General features: G+C 50.7%; 3 protein-coding genes across 4 annotated transcripts; 2 read left to right on the top strand and 1 right to left on the bottom strand.

The window, feature by feature from the left end:
- The first annotated feature begins 542 nt into the window (after positions 1-542).
- On the top strand, positions 543-10146 carry INPP5E (inositol polyphosphate-5-phosphatase E). Of its 2 annotated transcripts, none has more exons than XM_040083224.1 (11): positions 543-652; positions 1394-2446; positions 3929-4052; positions 4238-4335; positions 4879-5003; positions 5123-5242; positions 5615-5722; positions 6483-6644; positions 7181-7296; positions 7665-7801; positions 8794-10146. In XM_040083224.1, exons 2-11 carry the CDS (start codon positions 1605-1607, stop codon positions 8924-8926), a joined length of 1965 nt encoding a protein of 654 aa, XP_039939158.1. In that variant the 5' UTR covers positions 543-652; positions 1394-1604; the 3' UTR covers positions 8927-10146. The 2 variants fall into 2 exon arrangements, with proteins under 2 accessions (XP_039939158.1, XP_039939157.1); XM_040083223.1 differs by having other exon boundaries at positions 549-652; positions 1386-2446.
- Positions 10147-10332: 186 nt separating this feature from the next.
- On the bottom strand, positions 10333-16301 carry PMPCA (peptidase, mitochondrial processing subunit alpha). The gene is made up of 13 exons (XM_040083225.2): positions 16237-16301; positions 15844-16046; positions 15643-15722; positions 15251-15333; positions 14859-14953; positions 14601-14701; positions 13949-14212; positions 13648-13740; positions 13282-13400; positions 12759-12849; positions 12597-12659; positions 12092-12236; positions 10333-11827 (listed from the first exon to the last, which is right to left on the bottom strand). Exons 1-13 carry the CDS (start codon positions 16287-16289, stop codon positions 11658-11660), a joined length of 1560 nt encoding a protein of 519 aa, XP_039939159.1. The 5' UTR covers positions 16290-16301; the 3' UTR covers positions 10333-11657.
- A 93-nt stretch (positions 16302-16394) lies between these two features.
- Positions 16395-19075, top strand: ENTR1 (endosome associated trafficking regulator 1). The gene is made up of 7 exons (XM_040083597.1): positions 16395-16523; positions 16593-16793; positions 17239-17312; positions 17462-17573; positions 17840-17902; positions 18468-18604; positions 18916-19075. The coding sequence occupies exons 1-7, from the start codon at positions 16395-16397 to the stop codon at positions 19007-19009; spliced, it is 810 nt and encodes a 269-aa protein (XP_039939531.1). The 3' UTR covers positions 19010-19075.
- Positions 19076-19139: the final 64 nt, after the last annotated feature.

Here is a 19139-nt window from a genome sequence, read left to right as displayed (position 1 = left end):
TTGTGGTTATTGCTTTAGTGACCTGGGTGGAGGAACCTTTCCTGTTTGTCTGGGAATGATCTGTGTGAGGAAAGGCGGTCTGAGGTGCTTGGAACGGCTCCATGGGAGCAGGTTTAGATGTGATGCTGGGAAGAAATCCTTCCCTAAGAGGGTGAAGGGGCTCTGGCACAGGGTGCCCAGAGAAGCTGTGGCTGCCCCATCCCTGGCAGTGTCCAAGGCCAGGCTGGACAGGGCTTGGAGCCTGTGCCAGGTGTCATCCCTGCCCATGGTGAAGGTTGGACACTGGGTGATCTTCAAGGTCCTTTCCACCCCCAGTCTGTGATTCTGTGATCGCTGTTTGTACCGAAATGTTCCAAATTGAAGCTTTAGGCTTAACACAGCCAACTTTTAAATTCTTTTAAGTGTAACACGTTTACTTTAAGCTGCTTTTTCAACGCCGCCTTCCTCCCGCGTCGTGACGGCGGCGACTCTCGGCGCTCTCTGCCGGGCGCTCCTCCGGCCGCCCGGGGGCGCTGCGGGCGGGGCGGGCGCGGCCCGGCGCTGCCCCCGTTACCACGGCGGGGCCGCGGCGGCCGCCCCGGGAGCGAGACCGGCACAGGAACGGGCACCGCCGCCGCCACCGCGGGCACCGGCGAGGAGCCGTGAGGAACCGGTGAGGCCCGGGCTGCGTCCCGCCCGCAGCGGCGGGGAAGGGGCGGCCCCGGCGGGCGGGAGGCGCGGCCGTGGTGAGGGGGTGAGGGTGTGAGGGTGAGGCCGGGTCCCTGCCGGGGCCGGGTCCCTCCTGCCCGGCCGGGGGATGCGGGCGGCGGCCCCTCGGTGCCAAAGCCGCGCTCCGGGCTGCCGGAGCAGCCGGGTGGTGCCCTCCCGGGGCCGGGCGAGGCTGGCCCGCGATAGCCGCAGAATGACGAGGTGCTTCCCCCGTGTAGGGATGGAGGGAATTCCTTTTTCTGTACCCTAAAGCCACCCCTGGGGTATTTTCTCGGTGTCAGCGGCGGTGAGCGGGGTTGGTGCAAGGCAGGAGAAGGCGGCAGCGATTTCCCGATCGCTGGAAATTTCCTGGCCTCGGGCTGCGGGCTGGTCGTGCTGGTGACGCCGTGTGTACAGCAAGGACAAGGAGCTGTGGTTGCTGTGCAGCTTAAATTTCCTTTCGTGCTAGCAGGGCGCACAGGCTTTCCTTAAAGAAGGGTCTGCACAGCCGTGATGTCTGCAGTGAGGTCTCTGCTCTGCTTTTTGGGGCAAAAAACGGGAAATAACAGTGATTTTCTAACAAGGTCACGTTAAGGTGTGAGTTGTGCTAGAGGGAGGTCCTGCAAGGAGATGCTTTCTGATCAAGGAGTACAGTTTGCAGCTCGATAACTTTTCATTCTTACATCTTTCTCTTGGAGAAATCCAGGTATCCCACGTCTTGGAATTTTGCAGACAATGCATCTGCCTGCGCATTCACCTGCCCTTCCTTCCCAGCTAAAGGCTGAGCTGTCTGCAAGTCCCATGCCTTGCTGGCTGAGTAAAGCCCTGTGAACCCACAGGGTGATAAAGGGAAGGAAACTATGCTTTGAGGAACTTTTCGTCCGGAGCAGCATCCACAGCTGGTACCCAGGGGGACGATGAGTACTCCAAATGGATTTCCGCAGCACTCCAGGGTGTGTCTTACTCGGAGCATGGAAGGTGGAGCAGTACAGGACCTGCAGGCAAAAAAAGCTGGAAAAGCAGCGAAAAAGGAGGCTGGGGGCGATGGGGCACCTCCGAAGATAGGCACGCCCATAAGCGAGACCTTAAAGCTTCTGCCAGAAGAACTCAAAGCCAATATGAAGATTAAATCGATCACTCCGAGGCCCCCTCGCAAACCCCGGCTGGAACGTGCCGCATCCCTGGACGAAAAGAGCTGGAGGAAGTGGAGACGATTTAGAACGAGCCAGGAAAGTCTGACTGATCCCAACGAGACGAGCTCCTCCAACGGTTCCCTGCAGGAAGCATCCCCCAGCCCTCCCACCAGGGGCAGGGCCAGCCCCTGCAATCCCTGCTGCCAGCAGGATTCCTCGCACAGCTCGCCGGACGCCTTGGAAGCCGGTCCCGGGGGGAAGAGCAGGGGAGGCGCCTCGGACCTGGGCAAACGAGCCTCCGAGATCTCCAGTGCCTTTGGGGGGCTCCTGCGGGGAAAGGGGTTCGCGGGGGGCAAACCCCGGCTGTCCCAAATCATGCCGGCCCGCCCCCTCCCCCCCATGGAGCTCAACGTGGCCTCCCACTCGCTGAGGACAGCTAATAGGATCGACTCCGATTGTCTGGATTACCGACATTATTCTCAGCACAAGTTTGGGAGGGTGAGCAGCAGCCTCAGCGACTCCAGGCTGCAGGGCAATGGGACGCTCTATGACAATTGCTCCACGGACTCCATGAAATCCACCTTCAGCGTGCTCACCCCCATCCGAGCCAAGGATGTTCGCAGCAGGTAGGGCTCCCCCGGCTTTGCTCCTGGTTTGGGGGTGTTAGCAGGCAGGAGAATCCCACTGGGCAGGGAACTCCTGAGCTCCTGCTGAAGCACAAAAGCCGTTCTGTGTTATTTAACCTGCTGTGAAGAGAGTTGGAAGCTGAAGGGATCGGTACAAATACTCTGCATTTGCTCCTTTTAGCCAAGTATTTTCATTAAGTACGAGCCTGATTTGCTGTCAGTTTGCTTGTAACGTTAACATAATCTGGTTTGGGAATTAAGAAGTGCCAGCAGCTGCTTTTTAGAAAAATCTAAAAGTTCATTGGGCTTGAACCGAAAGGAAAAATTACAGAAAAAAATAACACCAGGCATTTTAAATTGAGATTGTCGTGCAGCTTTATCACAGTCCTGTGAGGTGCTGAGCAGATGTTGCATTTGTTTGGTTACTGGCAGGATCCAATTATGTGCTGGGAACTACTCCAGTTTCCCACAGGAGCTCCTCTGCCCCAGCATCTCCAGGAGGGAAGAGGCTAATCATTGATCCAAAGCGTGGGAGTCAGTAGCAGAGGGGAAATAACTGAGATAAATTAAAGTGTTACTAGCTGGTAAAAAAAGCCCCAAAGATAGATTGTTACTTGTTTGCCAGGAGGGTTTTCTTTCCCATTCCTCCCTCAAGCAGCTGGAGCCAAGTGGGCAGTGTTGGGTTGCCCAGAACACCCTGATACTATTCTCTCATCATTATTTGCAGAGCTTAAGCAAGATTAAAAATGCTTATTCAAATGCAGTCCCTGTGCCAGCATCCCTCACCTCTGTAAGCGTGTCCTTCAGAGAGGCAGGTGCTGTGGGATGCATCTGTGCTTCCCAAAGGGGATATTTTGAGACCTCAGGCTCAGTAAATTATTTTCTTGAAGCTGATTTGATGAGCCTGAATTGAAGGAGGGATGTGAGTTTGAGTTTTCGGCTAGGAGAAACCAGATGCCAGAACACTGGGAGTGGTGGAGCTGTTTGGAGCAAACCGAGCTGCCTCAAGGTGCTCAAATTTAATGGGATCACAGAATCACAGAATGGTTTGGGTGGAAGGGATCTCAGAGCTCATCCAGCCCCACCCCTGCCATGGCAGGGACACTTCCCACTGTCCCAGGCTGCTCCAAGCCCTGTCCAGCCTGGCCTGGGACACTGCCAGGGGCAGCCAGAGCTGCTCTGGGTGCCCTGAGGTCCTCAAACCAATTTCTTTGTTCTGTGTCTGCATGAGTATTAGTGGGGCTGAAGACTTTGCATGCTTCTGCCTTCTCACCACAGAACTTGAGCAGCATCAGCCTCACCATCACCCTCGTGTCCTGGCTTTGGAAGGAGCTTTAGGCAAGCGGAACGATTTATAAATATTAAATTCCTTCTTCTTAAAGGTATATTCTCGGTTACTTCGAGATTCAGACATTACAACATCAATGTCCCAGCTGCCGTGCCCTTTCCTTAGATGCTCTTTTTTGGGTCTTCTGTGCACAGGAGCTATTTGGAAGGCAGCCTTCTGGCAAGTGGTGCCTTAATGGGAGCAGAAGAACTCAGCAGATATTTCCCTAATCGGAATATGGGAATCTTTGTGGCCACCTGGAACATGCAGGGACAGAAGGTAGGTGCACAGAGCTCTTCACTTTGGCAGCAGTAAAGTTACCCCAGCTCTACTGAGAGGACTGGGGTGATTTTTTCTGTTTGTGACCGTGTTCCTTTGTCCAACTGCAAAGTGTTTTTCTAATAAATTTTCACATAACTAATATTGCTTTTCTTTCTTTTTGTTTTAAATTTCTTGTGTAATAGGAACTTCCAGCAAATCTGGATGACTTCTTATTGCCAACAGATCCAGACTTTGCCCAGGACATGTATGTCATTGGGGTTCAAGAAGGCTGTCCAGACAGGTAGCAAAAACAATGTAATGAATCATCTTCTTTTATTGTTAACTAATTATTTGGCTTTGAGTTAGACTAGGAATAGTCTCCATTATATTCCTAATACTTTCAATAATCAACCCATTTAACAAGACTGAATTCTATTGCATGAGCACCAAAGGAAATGGGATTTAGAGGAAAAAGCCACAGAGATCTGTAAATCATAAAATCCCAGAATGTTTTGGGCTGGAGGGGACATCAAAACCCATCCAGTGCCGTGTGCAGGGACACCTTCCACTAGACCAGGGTGCTCCAAGCCCTGTCCAACCTGGCCTTGGACACTTCCAGGGATGGAACAGCTTCTCTGGGCATACAGAATTTCATCCTGAGGGCAAAGCTCTGCCGATTTCTGCGGCACCTCAGCACCAGCCCTTAGTTCAGCACAGGGAGGTTGTGCTCGTGGCTCGATGTTGTGCGCGAGGGGGATTGCCGTGCGTGCAGGACGCTGATCCGCTCTCCTGGTTGTTGTCTCCTGTACTGTCTGTGTGATCCAGCTGTTGTTCTTTCCCGCAGAAGAGAGTGGGAGATCCGCCTGCAGGAGACGCTGGGCCCCCACTACGTCCTGCTGCACTCGGCTGCCCACGGCGTGCTCTACATGTCCGTGTTCATCCGCAGGGACCTCATCTGGTTCTGCTCGGGTGTGTGGGCAGTGCGGGCTCTGCTGCCAGCCCGTGCCCTGCCCTTTTCTCCCCGCTCCAACCTCCCCGCTCGCTGTCAGGAGCGTTTCAGTAACGGCGTCTTCTTTTCCTCCTTCCAGAAGTGGAGTATGCCACGGTGACAACCCGAATCGTGTCTCAGATCAAAACCAAGGGAGCTCTGGGAATCAGCTTCACGTTTTTTGGGACCTCCTTTCTCTTCATCACCTCCCACTTCACATGTGAGACTTTTGCAATCTCGCTACGGGTGTCCTGGCGGAGGGAGGAGCAGGGGGAGCTGTGGAAAGGTGAAAAAAGCAGGACAGGCTGAAGCCAAAGCTCAGGATTGCTGAGCTGAGGATAAGGGGGGGGGACATTTGTTTGGTAACAAACTTACACAAGAACTGTGTTTGTGGAAACAGAAATGAACTCTGCACCATTGTATCCCTTTTCCCACACTTTCTGCCATCATTATTCAGTGCAGACGCTCCCAGAGCGTCACGTTTTCCATCTGGAAAATGTCTGATACCCTTTGGAAGCTCCTGGTATAACCAAAAGTGGTCATTGAGTGAAAATGATTGATTGTTGGCAGTAATGGGGTTTCTCTCTTGCAGCTGGGGACAGTAAAGTGAATGAGAGGAAACTGGACTACAATAAAACCATTCAAGCCCTTACACTTCCCAAGAACGTTCCAGACACAAATCCATATCGATCCAGTTCTAGTAAGTGTGAAACCATGAGGGTGGGGAGCCCAGATCAGCAGAGTGTGTGCATTGTCTCAGTCTGCACTGAGAAAGAGACAAGAAGAGTGATAATTTCAGACTGTGTAACAAGAGACTACAGGTCTTTTTGTCTGAGCTTGGTTATTACTCCCATGGTTTTTTTAAATTTTTTTTTTGAAATTGGGAATTTGAGAAAAAAAATTAAATATGAGAGAGAAAGTTCTGAAGGGAATTTTTACTTGATGTATTTTTTTTAGCAATATGGTAATTTTGGTTTAATTATTTTGAATATTACAGACGTGTTTCACTTTCCAAGTGTTTTGTAGAACAATTAGGAATTATTTCAAAATTTAAGAGAATAAACCTTATGTCACTTAGCATGTACACAGGTCAGAGCATTGTTTGCCAAAGTCCATTATTGTTTCCTAATACTGTGTGGACAACTTGATACCTAGATAAATAATTAGGTCCTTTTCCTAGGAAATTGAATATACTCTTTATCTGCAGTGTAGCATTAGCCTTTTGTGTTCCCTCTGGTGTTATGTCCTACAGATAGTTTGGTCTCTTTTCAGCTTTTTCTGTGGTTTTTAACATTTCCGTTCTGTTTTCTCCTGGGTTGTTAATTCCCACATTCAGTGGTGATCACAGGCAGAAATCATACTCAATGTCACATCTCCAGGTAGCAAAAAGGAAGAATTTCTTCCTGTTCCTCGAGCACGTTCAGCAGCAGCCCCTGAACGCTTGTGGTGTGAATTTGCAGGTGATGTCACGACTCGCTTTGATGAAGTTTTCTGGTTTGGTGACTTCAACTTCCGGCTGAATAAAGATCGGGAGACTGTGGATTCCATCCTGAACCAGAACCCGGACACAGACGTGTCCAAGCTCCTGGTGTATGACCAGCTGACCAGTGAGATGAGTCGGGGTAAGGGGCAGCTCTTCATCTCCCTCCTCTCCAGAAGCAAAGATACACACAGGAGTAATGTCAGCCCAGTCCCCATTTCCTGGGGACCTTTCCTGCTTCCTTTGGTTAAGTTCCCTAAAAAAGGGACTCAGCAGTTGTCAAATACAGTGGCAGTGTGTCAGGGGACCTTTTGCTGTAGCAGTTTGCTCTGTTTAATGTGACCTCCCAAGCCATCTGCTGCTGTTTCATCCGTAACCTGAGCATCACTCTGTCCCAGTGTCCAGGAATTTGGATCTGAACAGCATTTACAAAGCAGCACAAGATTTCAGTGGAAGGGGAAGTGCATGGACCAGGTGTTCTTTGTTTACTTGACCACTGACTAAACAGCCACTGGCTGTTTTTTATCCTCTCCATGTCAGCTTGCTCCCTTTCTGGAGCCCAAGTCCAGGTTTTTCTGGGATGTACATGGCTGTTGTTTCTAGCCAGCATTAGTAGACACAGTGCCCAGTTCTCAGGAAGGAGGAGTTTGTTCATGCTGTTCTCCCCTTCCCTTGCAGGGTCTATTTTCAAAGGATTCCAAGAGGCTGATATCCATTTCCGTCCTTCCTACAAGTTTGACATAGGGAAGGACAGCTACGACACCACTTCCAAGCAGAGGACTCCCTCCTACACGGTAAGGGATGATTTCAGGGGTCTAAGGGGATTCAGTTGTGCTGGGATTTGTTGCTTAAGGGCAGCTGGGGCTGCTGGAAGAAAAGACTGTTGAGTTTGTGAGCACAGGGAGAGTTTGGCACAGGCTGTTAACCTCATTTTCCCTGCATGACATCCTGTCCGAGGGGGGTCCCCTGTGCTCAGAGCTGGCACAGAACAGCTGCTGGGGACAGACACTTCATGAACGGATCCCCATCCAAGGACACGTTAATTTCATTAAGTGGAGCGTGATCAGTGAATGGATTTGTCTCTTGTGAAGCAGTGCTGCTTTCCAGGGTGGATGATGTGCAGGGGGAGTCACCTCCCTGTCCCCTCTCTCCCTGCCTCCAGGACCGAGTCGTGTTCCGCAGCCGCTACAAGGACGACATCCAGGCTGTCAAATATTCCTCTTGTCCTGTCATCAAAACCTCGGACCACCGGCCTGTGTTTGCCTTGTTCCGTGTGAAAGTGAGGCCTGGCAGAGACAAGTGAGTACCTCCTGCAGCTCCACACGATTGCTCCTGGCTCCAGTGATCCCGAGGATATTCTGCTGTGTCTATCCCTGCAGCCTCTTTGGGTTTTACCCAGGACAGGCTGGTGGTCAGAGCTTAAACCTTGCACTGACAGCTGAAATCCCTGCTGCCAGGTCCCTTAATCCTCCTGAGGGGGATAAACAGAGCCCGCTGGAATTGAATAGAAATCTGTGCTTTATCTGAGAGGCAGCTCTTTGTTTTCCCTGTCAGCGTGGGCAGCTTTCCTCCCCTCTTCCTCTTTCCCTCTTTAGGATCAGTTCTGTTTTCCCTCCCCAGTGGAGGCTGCAGTTCAGCACAGCTGGGTGTCAGTGGGGGATTATGAGATCCTCCAAGTTCTTAATATCCTACTGTAGGCTGTCATATTAGTAGAACTCCTTAGAAGATTTGGTTTGGAATTGTTCTCTTTTCTGTGAGTGACATGGTCAGGGATTTCAAGACCCGGATATCTAGAAAAGTGATTTCTCCAAGTATTTGAGCAGCAGTGCAATTACAGTGGGAATTTTTGTTTCTGGGTATTCAATACCCATTAAATAGCAGTGTGTGATGGGCTGCTCAGGTTTCCTCTGGCCTCTCTAAAACAGACCGAGGTAAGAATTGTTGAGATGAACCACACCAGTGAATACACCAACTCAGCAGTAACCTGGCTTAGCTTTTCGAATGAATGGGTTTTAATTTAGAGTCATTAAGACTTTTATATATTAAAGCAGGTGAGTTCATGCTAAAATTTAAAGTACATGTTCCTTTTACAACCACCATTTTAAAGTATTGTGAAAAACCTTAACTTGTTCCTGTGGAAGAACGACTCCTGTTTCTCCCACAGCAGTAGCCAAATGCCTTAAGAAACCAAAAATCAGGTTTGTGGCCTTTGTTGGATGAAGCAGTAGGGAAATGCTGGGCAAACAAGAGCTATTGATGCCCTGACGTGCTGGCTTGTGTTCCTGTTGCAGCATCCCCCTGGCTGCAGGGCTGTTTGACAGAGATCTCTATTTAATCGGAATAAGGAGGCGAGCTACACGGGAGCTTCTGAAACGCCGCGAACAAAAGGACCAAAGATCCAGCAGCATATGTAGCATTTCTTGAGCTGAGAGCTCTGCAGCGCTTGTGGTAGAGGTGCCCCGAAAGAGGATTTCAGGCCATGGCAAACTCTGCATAAGCACCTCTGGCAGTTGCTGTGGCTTGTGAAGAATGTCTTAAACCTCATCCTGGATTCATTTGCATGAGCTAATCCATGTAGCTCAAGCGCTTCTGCCGAAGAAAAGGAGCCACTTATTTAAGACATCCAACCCAAGTGGTGTAACTGATTTATTTTTAACCAGACTATCTTAGGAAGCCACTGGGTGCAGACCCTTGGTTCCCCTCCACGCAGGGGCACAGCTGCTGGAGCTGGCATCACCCAGGGCAGGGGACCTAAGAAAAGCTTGCAGAAAGGTGAATTCTTTGTTTGTCTCTTTGGTTTGGTCAGATTAACTTCCATCCAGTGTGGGGTTGGGTGTGCTCCTTCTCTGTAGCCAAGTGTTGGTGTTCTGTGCAAGGAGTAACAGGGACCGGTTCTGTGTATGGATGGTGCTCCTGTGTTGGGCTTTTTGGGTCCTCTACAGCAAATTGTGTGTGAATGTACTGCTGTACATTGAAGTGTAGAAACATTGCCTTTCAATAATCATTCTACAGGCCTTCTGTTACTAAGGGGGTAAATACCAAACTCTCAGGCCATATATTTTGTCTGCTGAGGCTGCTTGAAGCGATCCCTTCCTGAGCTCACTTCGTCCTCCCCAGGGCCGATTAAGCACTACCTGCCTTCAGCAGCAGCAGCTGGCATTTATCTGAGAACAGGCACTGTGTGATGCTTCACCAAAGTGATGCCTATAGTGAGTGCTCCAGGGAGGTTTGCAGAGCAACTGCGGCCACTCAGCTCCACACAGCTCCATTACCTCCAATCACAGTCAATTCCTTTCGGTTTTATTTTTCCAGATCAGTAAACTGTGAATAACTTGCTATTTTTGAAGTAGTGTTGTCTTAAGGCTATATATACTACAAGGACCAGCGTGGCACTGGTGAAATGTTAAGTACAGCTAATAATTAAGAACTCCTCATGGGCACAGATGGGATCATCAATCACTTTAGGATCTAAAACATCATGCAAACACCTTGGAGGAAGTGCTGCCGACTATGCAACCTGTCCAAGACAGGCTCCTGTTCTGCGGTACATTTATGGCACCGACCTGTCTGTAGCCATCAGGTATTTGGATTTCCTTTCTTTTTAAAGGAGTAAGAATAAATTAATGCAATACCTTAACTGAGAACCAGCTTTTATTGTTGTCAGAACCAGAGTTCTTTGCGTGGTGTGTGTTTGGGTGACCTGGGCCGTTTCTCTTCAGCTGGAGGGGTGGCACAGATTTCTCTGCAACTGTTTGCACTGAACAAAGCGTGCTCTACATTCCAGCTCAGGAAACCCGTGGCAGATGAATTTCACAACTCTTACTACTCACTCCAGTTGTTCAGAGGTCTCTTTATTTCCTCGCAAGCATACACAACAACTGAACGGGACTTCCACACTGTGGGCTCTGCAGGAAGCAATGCAACGTTTTGAGTTGCAGGAGGGAAGGATGGGGTGAAGCAGGTAACAGCAGCCTCACAGTGCTCTGCTCCCAGCTGGATTGCTCCTCTCAGTGAAGAGCTGCAATGCACCTGTCTTGTATTTTTAAACCCAAGTATTAGGGGATTATATAAACCCAGTGTTTTATTCCTCTTTTGAGTCTCCATTTCTTCAGCAGGTCACACATGTGGCGCTTGGCTTTGTGTGATGTGGTGTCAGTCAAGACCATGTTTCTAAACGTTATGATTTTGTTATCTTGACTTCCAGCTGAGCCACATCTCTGCTCTGAGAACGACTGTATCTTCGTTTTGCAAGGCCTTAGGTCCATCTGGGTGACACTGAGGAAATGAGGCACGAGTTTCAGGTGAAGCAGCAGCAACTCCTTTAATAACTGTTTGTACAGCAACTCTAGAGGAAAGGAGATTTCATTCTTTAGCACAGTTCATGTCCAAGTGAAACACATGAAGAATAGGCTCGATCTCATTCTCAGGTGTCCATTATGTACAGTACTTCTGCAGAGGAACTCCACAGAAAATTGGTTCTGTCATGGGTCTGCTTTCCTTGGAGCTCTAGCAAGATGATGAAGTTATTCCCAGGGGGTGACTCCTTGTCAGATGGTGAAAATGTTGAAAATGGATCCATGATCTGTAACAAAATCTGGATTGCAGGAAACTTCTTTTTGCCTAACTTCACAGGGACAGTAACTATTATTTTCCTAATTCAGTTTGACCAAGTCTTTGCTCACCTTGGTAACAGTTATAAATATTCTTTGAGTTCAGACATGTAAGCCGAGCTGTTTAAGGTGCCATTCCTCAGGAAGGGCACAGTGGGGCCTCGTGTGACAGCCCCACTCCCACTGCTGGGGTGATGAAGAGGCAGTGACTGCTCAGAGATGTTCTTTCATTGTAGTGGTGAATATTTTGGCTTGCTCTGTTCTCCCCAAAGCCAAGAGAAGGGTGTCAACACCCATCTTCTCTTGAAACCTACTCAGAGGGTTGAACTCCTCCTCCAGAGCCAGCACTGGCTCCTTAGAGGAGTTCTCTGCAGTCCAGTGCTCTGAAGCAGCTTTGCTCAGCTCCGTGGTTGCACAGAATGCCTGGGAGCATTGAGGGGAGGGAGGGTGGTACAGCAACATGAGAATCAAAAAAAAAAAAAACAAAAAAAAACAACAAACCATTAAAAAAGAAGGGATTTTGAGGCTGGGCAGGAGGCGCTGCTCTATCGGAAGAGGCGGTAGAGCCGCGGGAGCCGCCCGTCCTTGCTGGAAAGGGCGGCCTGGATGTGCTCATACGTGGGCAGATCTGTCAGATCACCCAGGGCAGCCACTGCTGGCTTCTTATGCAGCATCTTAGTCACCACCCTCTTGAGATCAGCGGGTTTCACCTGACCTGCAGACAGAAAAAAGGGCAGAGCTGTGACACCTCCATTGTGAGCGGCTTTAGGCCGATGCTCAGAAAACCAACTCTGTATCTTCTCCATGATTCTCACCTTCCTTCTGACTAAAATAAGCCCTCTGTTAGCTTGAGAGCAATTAGGCTCAGTTTGAAAGATACTCCTGTAGTATTATGCCCCCGGGCTTTAATCAGTGCTACAAGAATATTTTAACTGTACCGACAGCTCCCTCAAGGCAAGGCAAAGCATTGTCTACTCACCGATGAGGGCGCAGAGCTCATGAGGTAGCTTCCTTGTGTTTGTTGCCAAAACCTGCCTCCCCACATCTTCAAAGATCACTGGCCGAGACTCCAGGTTCATCATGAGCATGGATTTGAGCTGTGTCTTTGCTCTCTCAAGTTCTACCTGTGAATGAGCAGGAAATTAAAAAAAAAAAAAAAATCTGTTTGCTGCTCTGTAGTACAAGGTAACACAAAGAGTTCTGCAGACACCCCTCTCTCTGTGGATGCATTAATGCTGCTGTATCCTCTTACAGAAATATGTAACTAAATTATCTATAAAAATCCATTCTAGTACAGTCAATGCAATGCATTCACAGAATCCCAGACTGGTTTGGGTTGCAAGGGACCTTAAATCCCATCCACTTCCACCCCCTGCCAGGGCCCAGGTTGCTCCAAGCCCTGTCCAGCCTGGCCTCAGACACTTCCAGGGATTATTTCATACTTCAGCTCAAAGACCATGTGCAAAATCAAACGTGCTGCTGACCTCTCCCACTGCTCCTGCCATGAGGATGAATTCCCTGGTGATGATTTCCACCATCTCCCGAACCTGGGGAAAACAGACCGTGGAAAGAAGATCAGAACAACACAGGACTCTGGTACTGAGATGTGGTTACTGTTCAAGGACTCCTGTTTAAGGACTCTGTACCTGTTTTGGATCTGCACTGGCATGGATACACAGGAGACCTGTGTCCTCATAGCTGTGGTGGTAAGAGGTGGCATTGTACATCCAGTGGTGCCTGTGAGTATGCAAACAGCATTTTAAAATTTAAACCGCAGGATTTACCATGTAAAAGTTAAACACGGGCAGTGAGCATTTTGACTCCTAGAGCATTTTCAGTGCAATGAGCATTTTCAATCCCTGCCTCTGCCATTTACACATGTGGCATCTTCTCCCTTCTCTCCACTTGAATCCTTGAGACCAAACCCAGGACAATACAAAGCCAATCCTGTTAATATTAAAAGCACGGACAGCACCAGCAGAAGAAAAGAAAATTCCTGGTCACTTCTGCCCTTTACTTTCACTCTCTCAAAATGCCAACTGACACGCCAGTCCCACGTTCCAAGCAAAACAAAATGATATAAAAACTGGTGGGGTTTGCTTTTTTTTTCCCATGTAAATCTGCTACAGGATCGTTTCTGGCACCCCTCAAACAGCAAGACCGACCAACCTGTTGAGCACATTGAGGTACAGCCGGGTGAACATGCCCTTGCCAGGCCCTCCAGCTGAAAAGGAGCCACCACCTCCCATCATCATGTTCAGCACCGCAAAAGGAATGAAATCGTCCTCCTGGATTGGAACAAAAACACTCAGGTAATGGCAGAGCCCTCAAGGGTCTGGGGTGAGTAAAGGGGAGAAGAAAAGCACAGCACAAGAGAAGTGTGAAGGTCAAGGCCTTCAGCAAAATGTCATGGGAAATGTCATGCTTGTTTTCATGTGCAGCAGCAAAATGTTGATGTTTGAGTGATGGATCAGCGTTCCTGGGATTCTCCAAGTATAGGGCAAGCAAAATGTAGGATTTTAGGTTAATACTTACTAAAAATGAGCAGCTTTCTAACCCAATCATGATGTGGGTGAGCTCTGGGATGGGAGTAGGGCCCAGACTCACATCTGACATGTCTTTTTCAACCTGTGGAAAGGGAGAACAGATCATTAACACCAATTTTCACAGCAGCCGTACCCGGTCTGATACATTCCCAATAATCACCATGCCACCCAATTAACAGCCATCACGGCCAGTTTGAGCTCATGAAACATAATTTAAAAAAAAAAAGCAGAAGCCTGTAGAGAAATCAGCAAATCCCAGCAAGGTGCTGGACGCCAGCTCCACCACGTACCTTGATGATGCCTCCGGTGTACTGAGCCACGGATCTGTCCACAGCCCTGCCCTGCCCAGAGCCCCACACGGGCTCTACCCCCAGCAGGTATTTCCTGGCACACTCCACCAGGTGCTCGTGCTCAATCCCCACCCCGGCCAGCACCATCCTGTCTGGGGTGTAGTAACTGCTCAGGTACGAGTGCAGCACGTCCCGGTTGATTTTGTCCGTGTTCTCCACGGGGCAGAACCTCTTCAGGCCCACGGTGTTGTCTCTGAAGGCTGCCTAAAAGGGAACAGATAAAGTCACAAAGATCACTTCATTTTCCCCTGAACCCTGCTCTGAAGCTCTTTTTGCTCTGGAATTAAACCACACCTGGGAGAGGCAAAGCTGAGCATTATTTCACTAACGCCAGTGCAAGTCAGTAACATTTTGTCACCCACATCAACAAAGGGAAGTTACAGGTAGGTTTTTGGGTTTTTTTTTAGTTTGGGTTAGAATCTTCCACATGTGGAGAATGCTGGACTTCAGAGTGAAGGGACAGCTAAATTCTCCCATCACAGAAACTGAGTAACAAAAAAATCTGGTTTCAGAACAGTCTCAAATAAACCCTGAAGCTGCCAAAAACCACGAGGAAGAGAATGGAGCAGGAGTGGAATTCCCAGTGCGTTACCGCGTGGATCATTTCCGTGAGGAGAGGCTCTGGGTCAGGTCTCATATTCAGATCCTCCAGCTCAAACCTTATTGCCATTCGGGTCATCTCGATTTCTTCATCTGCAACGAGACAGAGCAAGGGATGGCAAGCCCTACACAAAACACCCAGCTGCTGCAAGGTCACCTCTGAGAGAATTCTGAGCTCTTAAGAGCAAGCCACATGTTGGAAATGGTTTTGTTTTGGTTTTTTTTGAGGCAGAGGATTGTGTTGCCACACCTGATAACCTGGGCTGGAGCGTTACATCAGCCAGCAAGTTGACCACGGTGTCCAGGCCTCTGGCATCAGCAGACACTGCGTACATGATGGTGTCCCTGCATCACAGGAAAACAAAAAACTCACTGAGAAGTCACTTTTGGAGTCGTTCAGCGTCATCTCAGTATCAGGAATTCACAGATGAAGCTGTTTGAATCATTAAGTGTTTCGGAAATGAAATAGATCTGAATTTTACGATCCTTTCAGGCTCACTTTTGTAGCTTCCCAGCAGCCCAAACAAACGAATTTCTGCTGCTTGGGAACAAAAAGTGGCTTTTCCTGCCCCATGCCAGAAAAAAGAGATTCAAAGTGCTGTCAGTGCTACAACACCCAGGTAAAGCTGAAGGAGCACCCACCTCGATGCCTGGCAGTCACAAATGCCTCCATGCTTCTCTAAGGTGAGGAGAATTTCATCTTTGCTGCCAAACTGAGCTGTGGACTAAGGAAAAAGATACCAGTGTTATTAATTAGTAAAGTATCAACTGTTTATAACCCCTCAGTGTAACCCAGAACATCTTCTACATCCTTTCAGTCAAATGGTTTGATGCTAACCTTGGAGGTGAAACCACAAAGACTACCAAAATATAATTACAGTCAGGATAATTAATAATCAGTTAAGATTCTGCGGCTCTATCGAAGCTGTCACCGCTGTTTTAACAGCTCAAGAGCAGAGAACCCTCCTGGGCTGCTCTCCCTCCCTGCCCCGTGCAGATTTGGGGACCCCCGGGCAGCGCAGGGCAGCACTCACAGAGAACGCCAGCTTCTCCAAGAAGTGGGAGATTCCGCTGAGGTATTTCGCTTCGTGTCTTGATCCCGAATTCACCAGAACTGGCGCAAAGAAGAGAAAAAACCAGCGTGACTTTCACACCCCAGGCCCTCACAACCACAGCCCCGGCTCGGGGGGGAGCTGAGGTGACACCGGCTGTCCCCAGCCCCGCCGGGTACTCACTGCCCACGGTGCAGAACTGCCCGAACTTGTTCTGGGAGGCGACGCGGAGCCCGTTCTCCAGCACCGTCACCCGCGTCTCGAAGCGCTCCCGGCCCTCGGCCGCCGCGAACACGGCCTTGGGCACGCCGGGCAGCGGGCACGTCAGCGACACGCTGGGGTAAGCGCCGCCGCCGCTGTAGCTCCGGCCGGCCGCCAGCCCGCACCTGCGGGAGGGACACCGGGGACAGCGTCACGGGCTGCGGGCGCGCCGCTCCGCCAAGGCCGGTACCGAGCGCTGATCCCCCTCCCAGAGCGGATCCCGAGCGCTGCCGCCCGTCCCCGCGCCGTCCCCGCGCCGTCCCCGCGCCGTCCCCCCGCCGTGCCCGCCCCGCGCGGTGCCGGGGCCGCGCTCACCGCCGGGCCGGGCCGCAGGCGCCGCGCCTCAGCCACCCCATGGCCGCCGCCATCTTGCTGCTCCCGGGAGCGCGGGGTCAGGGGGCGGGGCCGAGGCGCGGGGCCGGGCGCTGATTGGTCCGCCCGGAGGGGAGGCCCCGCCCCGCCCTCAGGCGGCCATGGCGGTGCCGCCGCCGCCGGTGGCGGAGCCGGTGCCGGGGGACCCGGCCGAGCCCAACCCCTTCTCCTTCCGCGAGTTCGTGCGCTCCAAGGCCCGCGGCGCTGACGGGCCGGGCGGTGACACGCAGGTAAGGCGCAGCGCGGCCGGGATCCGTGCCGTCAAGACGCCCGGCTCAGCCCCGCTGTCCCCTCCGCAGGCGGCTTGGCCCGGGCCCGTCGTGCCCCCGCTGCCCGCGGTGCCCGCAGAGTCGGGGGACGAGCAGGAGGAGGACGAGGAGGAATGGAGCGAGAGCTACCGGCCGCTGGCCGTGGAGCAGGCCCACCTGGGCAGCGCGGCCCCGCTGGGAGCCCCCCCGGGTCCGGAGCGCGTCTCCCCCCGGCAGCCGAGCTACGAGCAGGTGAGCGCTGCCCGCCCTCCCCGCGCCCCCTCTGTCAGAGCCGCTCTGAGCCGGGCCAGGGGCTCTTCCAGAACTCGGCGACACGGCCTGCTGCCACCAAGAGCTGCCGAGGAAGAGAATTAGAAATGTGCTTTTCAGCATGTCCAGCACTTTCTCTGTCCTGCTGCCCTGCACATGACCCAGGTGACTTCCTCGTGCTCCTGCCCCTTGGGGTCATGCTTGTTTAGAATCGGCAGCATTAATGCTGCTGGTGGTTCAGTGTCACATTCCTGTGTCCCGCAGTGGTTTCCAGATGGGTAAAACGAAGCTAAAATTAAGCTTGAATGTATTAAAAAGTGCAAGGATTTCCAGTATTAGAGCCGAATATTCTGTTATTGATCATGGATTGGTGGTATTGTGAAAATGCACCTCAATCCTAATAAGAATTTTTTATTTCTTTCTTTAGCTAAAGGAAGAGAATGCTCTTTTGAGAAGCAAGATCGATAAGCTTCAGATTCTGTCTGAAACTCAAGCAGACAAGTGCGTGAGAATTCATTTTCCCTATTACATGAAACCATGAGATTCTTGATCCTTTCCCAGAATTTCCTTCCTAAAGTATTTAGTGCTACAAGTGCTTACTCTCATTTTTATTATCTTATAAGAGTGTGCCATCTCTTATTTTTTTAAAGGATGAGGAAGCTTGAGAAGAAGCTTCAGGAAAACAAAATCAAAGAAGAAAAAGAAGCACAGGATTTGGAAGCAATGGTGCAGCACGTGGAGCAGAATCTCCAGCTGATGACTGTAAGTGTTGGCTTTAGGTTTAGATAAGATGTCAGGAAGAAATTCTCCCCTGTGAGGGTGGGGAGGTTCTGCAGATCCCAGAAAGGAGCAGTGAGGAAGGAGGGAGGGAGCTGTTCCTACCTGCTAAAACACTCAGAACACAGCGTGCTGTAGCACAGCCCGTATCCCTCCAAGTTCTGCGCTGGAATCACTCATCCCCACGTAGCTCAAGCTGCCTGGTTTATCCTCAGCACCCTGTGGTTTCAATAATCTCCGTTCTGTTGCAGAAACGGGCTGCCAAAGCTGAGAACAGCGCTGCCAAACTGAGGCAGGAAAATGCACAGCTCCAGGTACAGAGCAGCATTGCTGGGGCTGCAGGGATACGTCTCGGAATTGAGGCTCTGAGGAAAATGCATTCAGGTTCAGTTAAGAGTTGTGTCCTGTCAGAGGCTGGGAGCGCCTGGATGGTGCCAGACTCTTCAGTGGTGCCCAGTGACAGGATGAGGAGCAATGGCCAGAAACTGAAATGAGGAAGAGTTTCTTTCCATGGAGGGTGGCAGAGCCCTGGAGCAAACTGTCCAGGGAATGCATGGAGTCTCCCTCTCTGGAGACATCCAAACCCACCTGGAAATGTTCCTGTGTCACCTGGCAGGGGGTTGGACTGGATGCATCCAGAGGTCCTTTCCAACCCTGGTTCTCATTCTGGGAAGACTCTCCCTCCAGGAAGTTTGGTTATGGGATGTAGTCACTCTTTATTACATTGTTTTATTGTATTGGCTATCTTTGTGTTAGTTAATTATTACACTCATACACTCATTACACCCATAAAACTGCGGTGTGAATGTTGTCATTAACTGCAGAGTATCTGCTGGAGTTCTGGGGGTGTTTCACATGGATTTTGCCTGTTCCTCGCAGGCTGAGCTGAGGAACTCCAGGCTGGAGCAGGAGGCGCTGCGGGCGGGCCAGGCGGGGCTGGCAGCGGCCAGGCAGAACGCAGAGGTGGCCCTGCAGCTCCTGCTCCAGGTCACAACCAGCTCCCGAGCATCCATCAGGTGAGCCGGGCTGGGACAGCTCCCCTGACACCCTCCCAGGCCGGGGCTGCATTCTGGGCTCGCAGAGAAACGTCCTCAGTGGGATTTTTAGGATTGAAATTGAGGGGTTTGTGTTTTGTGCTGGAGGAGCTATTCCATGTTCTTACTGCCATGTGTTCTCCAAGTGAAGGTAGCAAAAATAACTGGAAACTGGTAGTCTCTGAGTCTCCAGGTCTGATAAAATGCTGCTTGGTAAAAGAATGTGGGAAAACTCTCCCAAAACTGCCTGGCTGCCTGTCCCCACACCTAACACTGCGTCTCTCCCCTTCCAGGCAGCTGCTGTCTGGAGCAGAATCCTTGCAGCTCATCGCTGATCTCCTGAAATCCATAGACAGAATCTCTGAGGTGTCAGAGGATGGACACTGAGTGACTCACACAACACGGAGGACTTTGTTTTTGTACGGAAATCATTACTAAAAAATGAACTTTTCATACTCGGCCTCATTTCCACTCACCAAACTGCAGACCTGGCTTGTCCATCCCTTCCCGCGGTGCA

The sequence above is a fragment of the Hirundo rustica genome, chromosome 20, assembly GCF_015227805.2.
Source record: "Hirundo rustica isolate bHirRus1 chromosome 20, bHirRus1.pri.v3, whole genome shotgun sequence".
Lineage (NCBI taxonomy): Eukaryota > Metazoa > Chordata > Aves > Passeriformes > Hirundinidae > Hirundo > Hirundo rustica.
The sequence above is the reverse complement of the archived record's forward strand: the minus strand, read 5'-3'. Positions and strand labels throughout refer to the sequence as shown.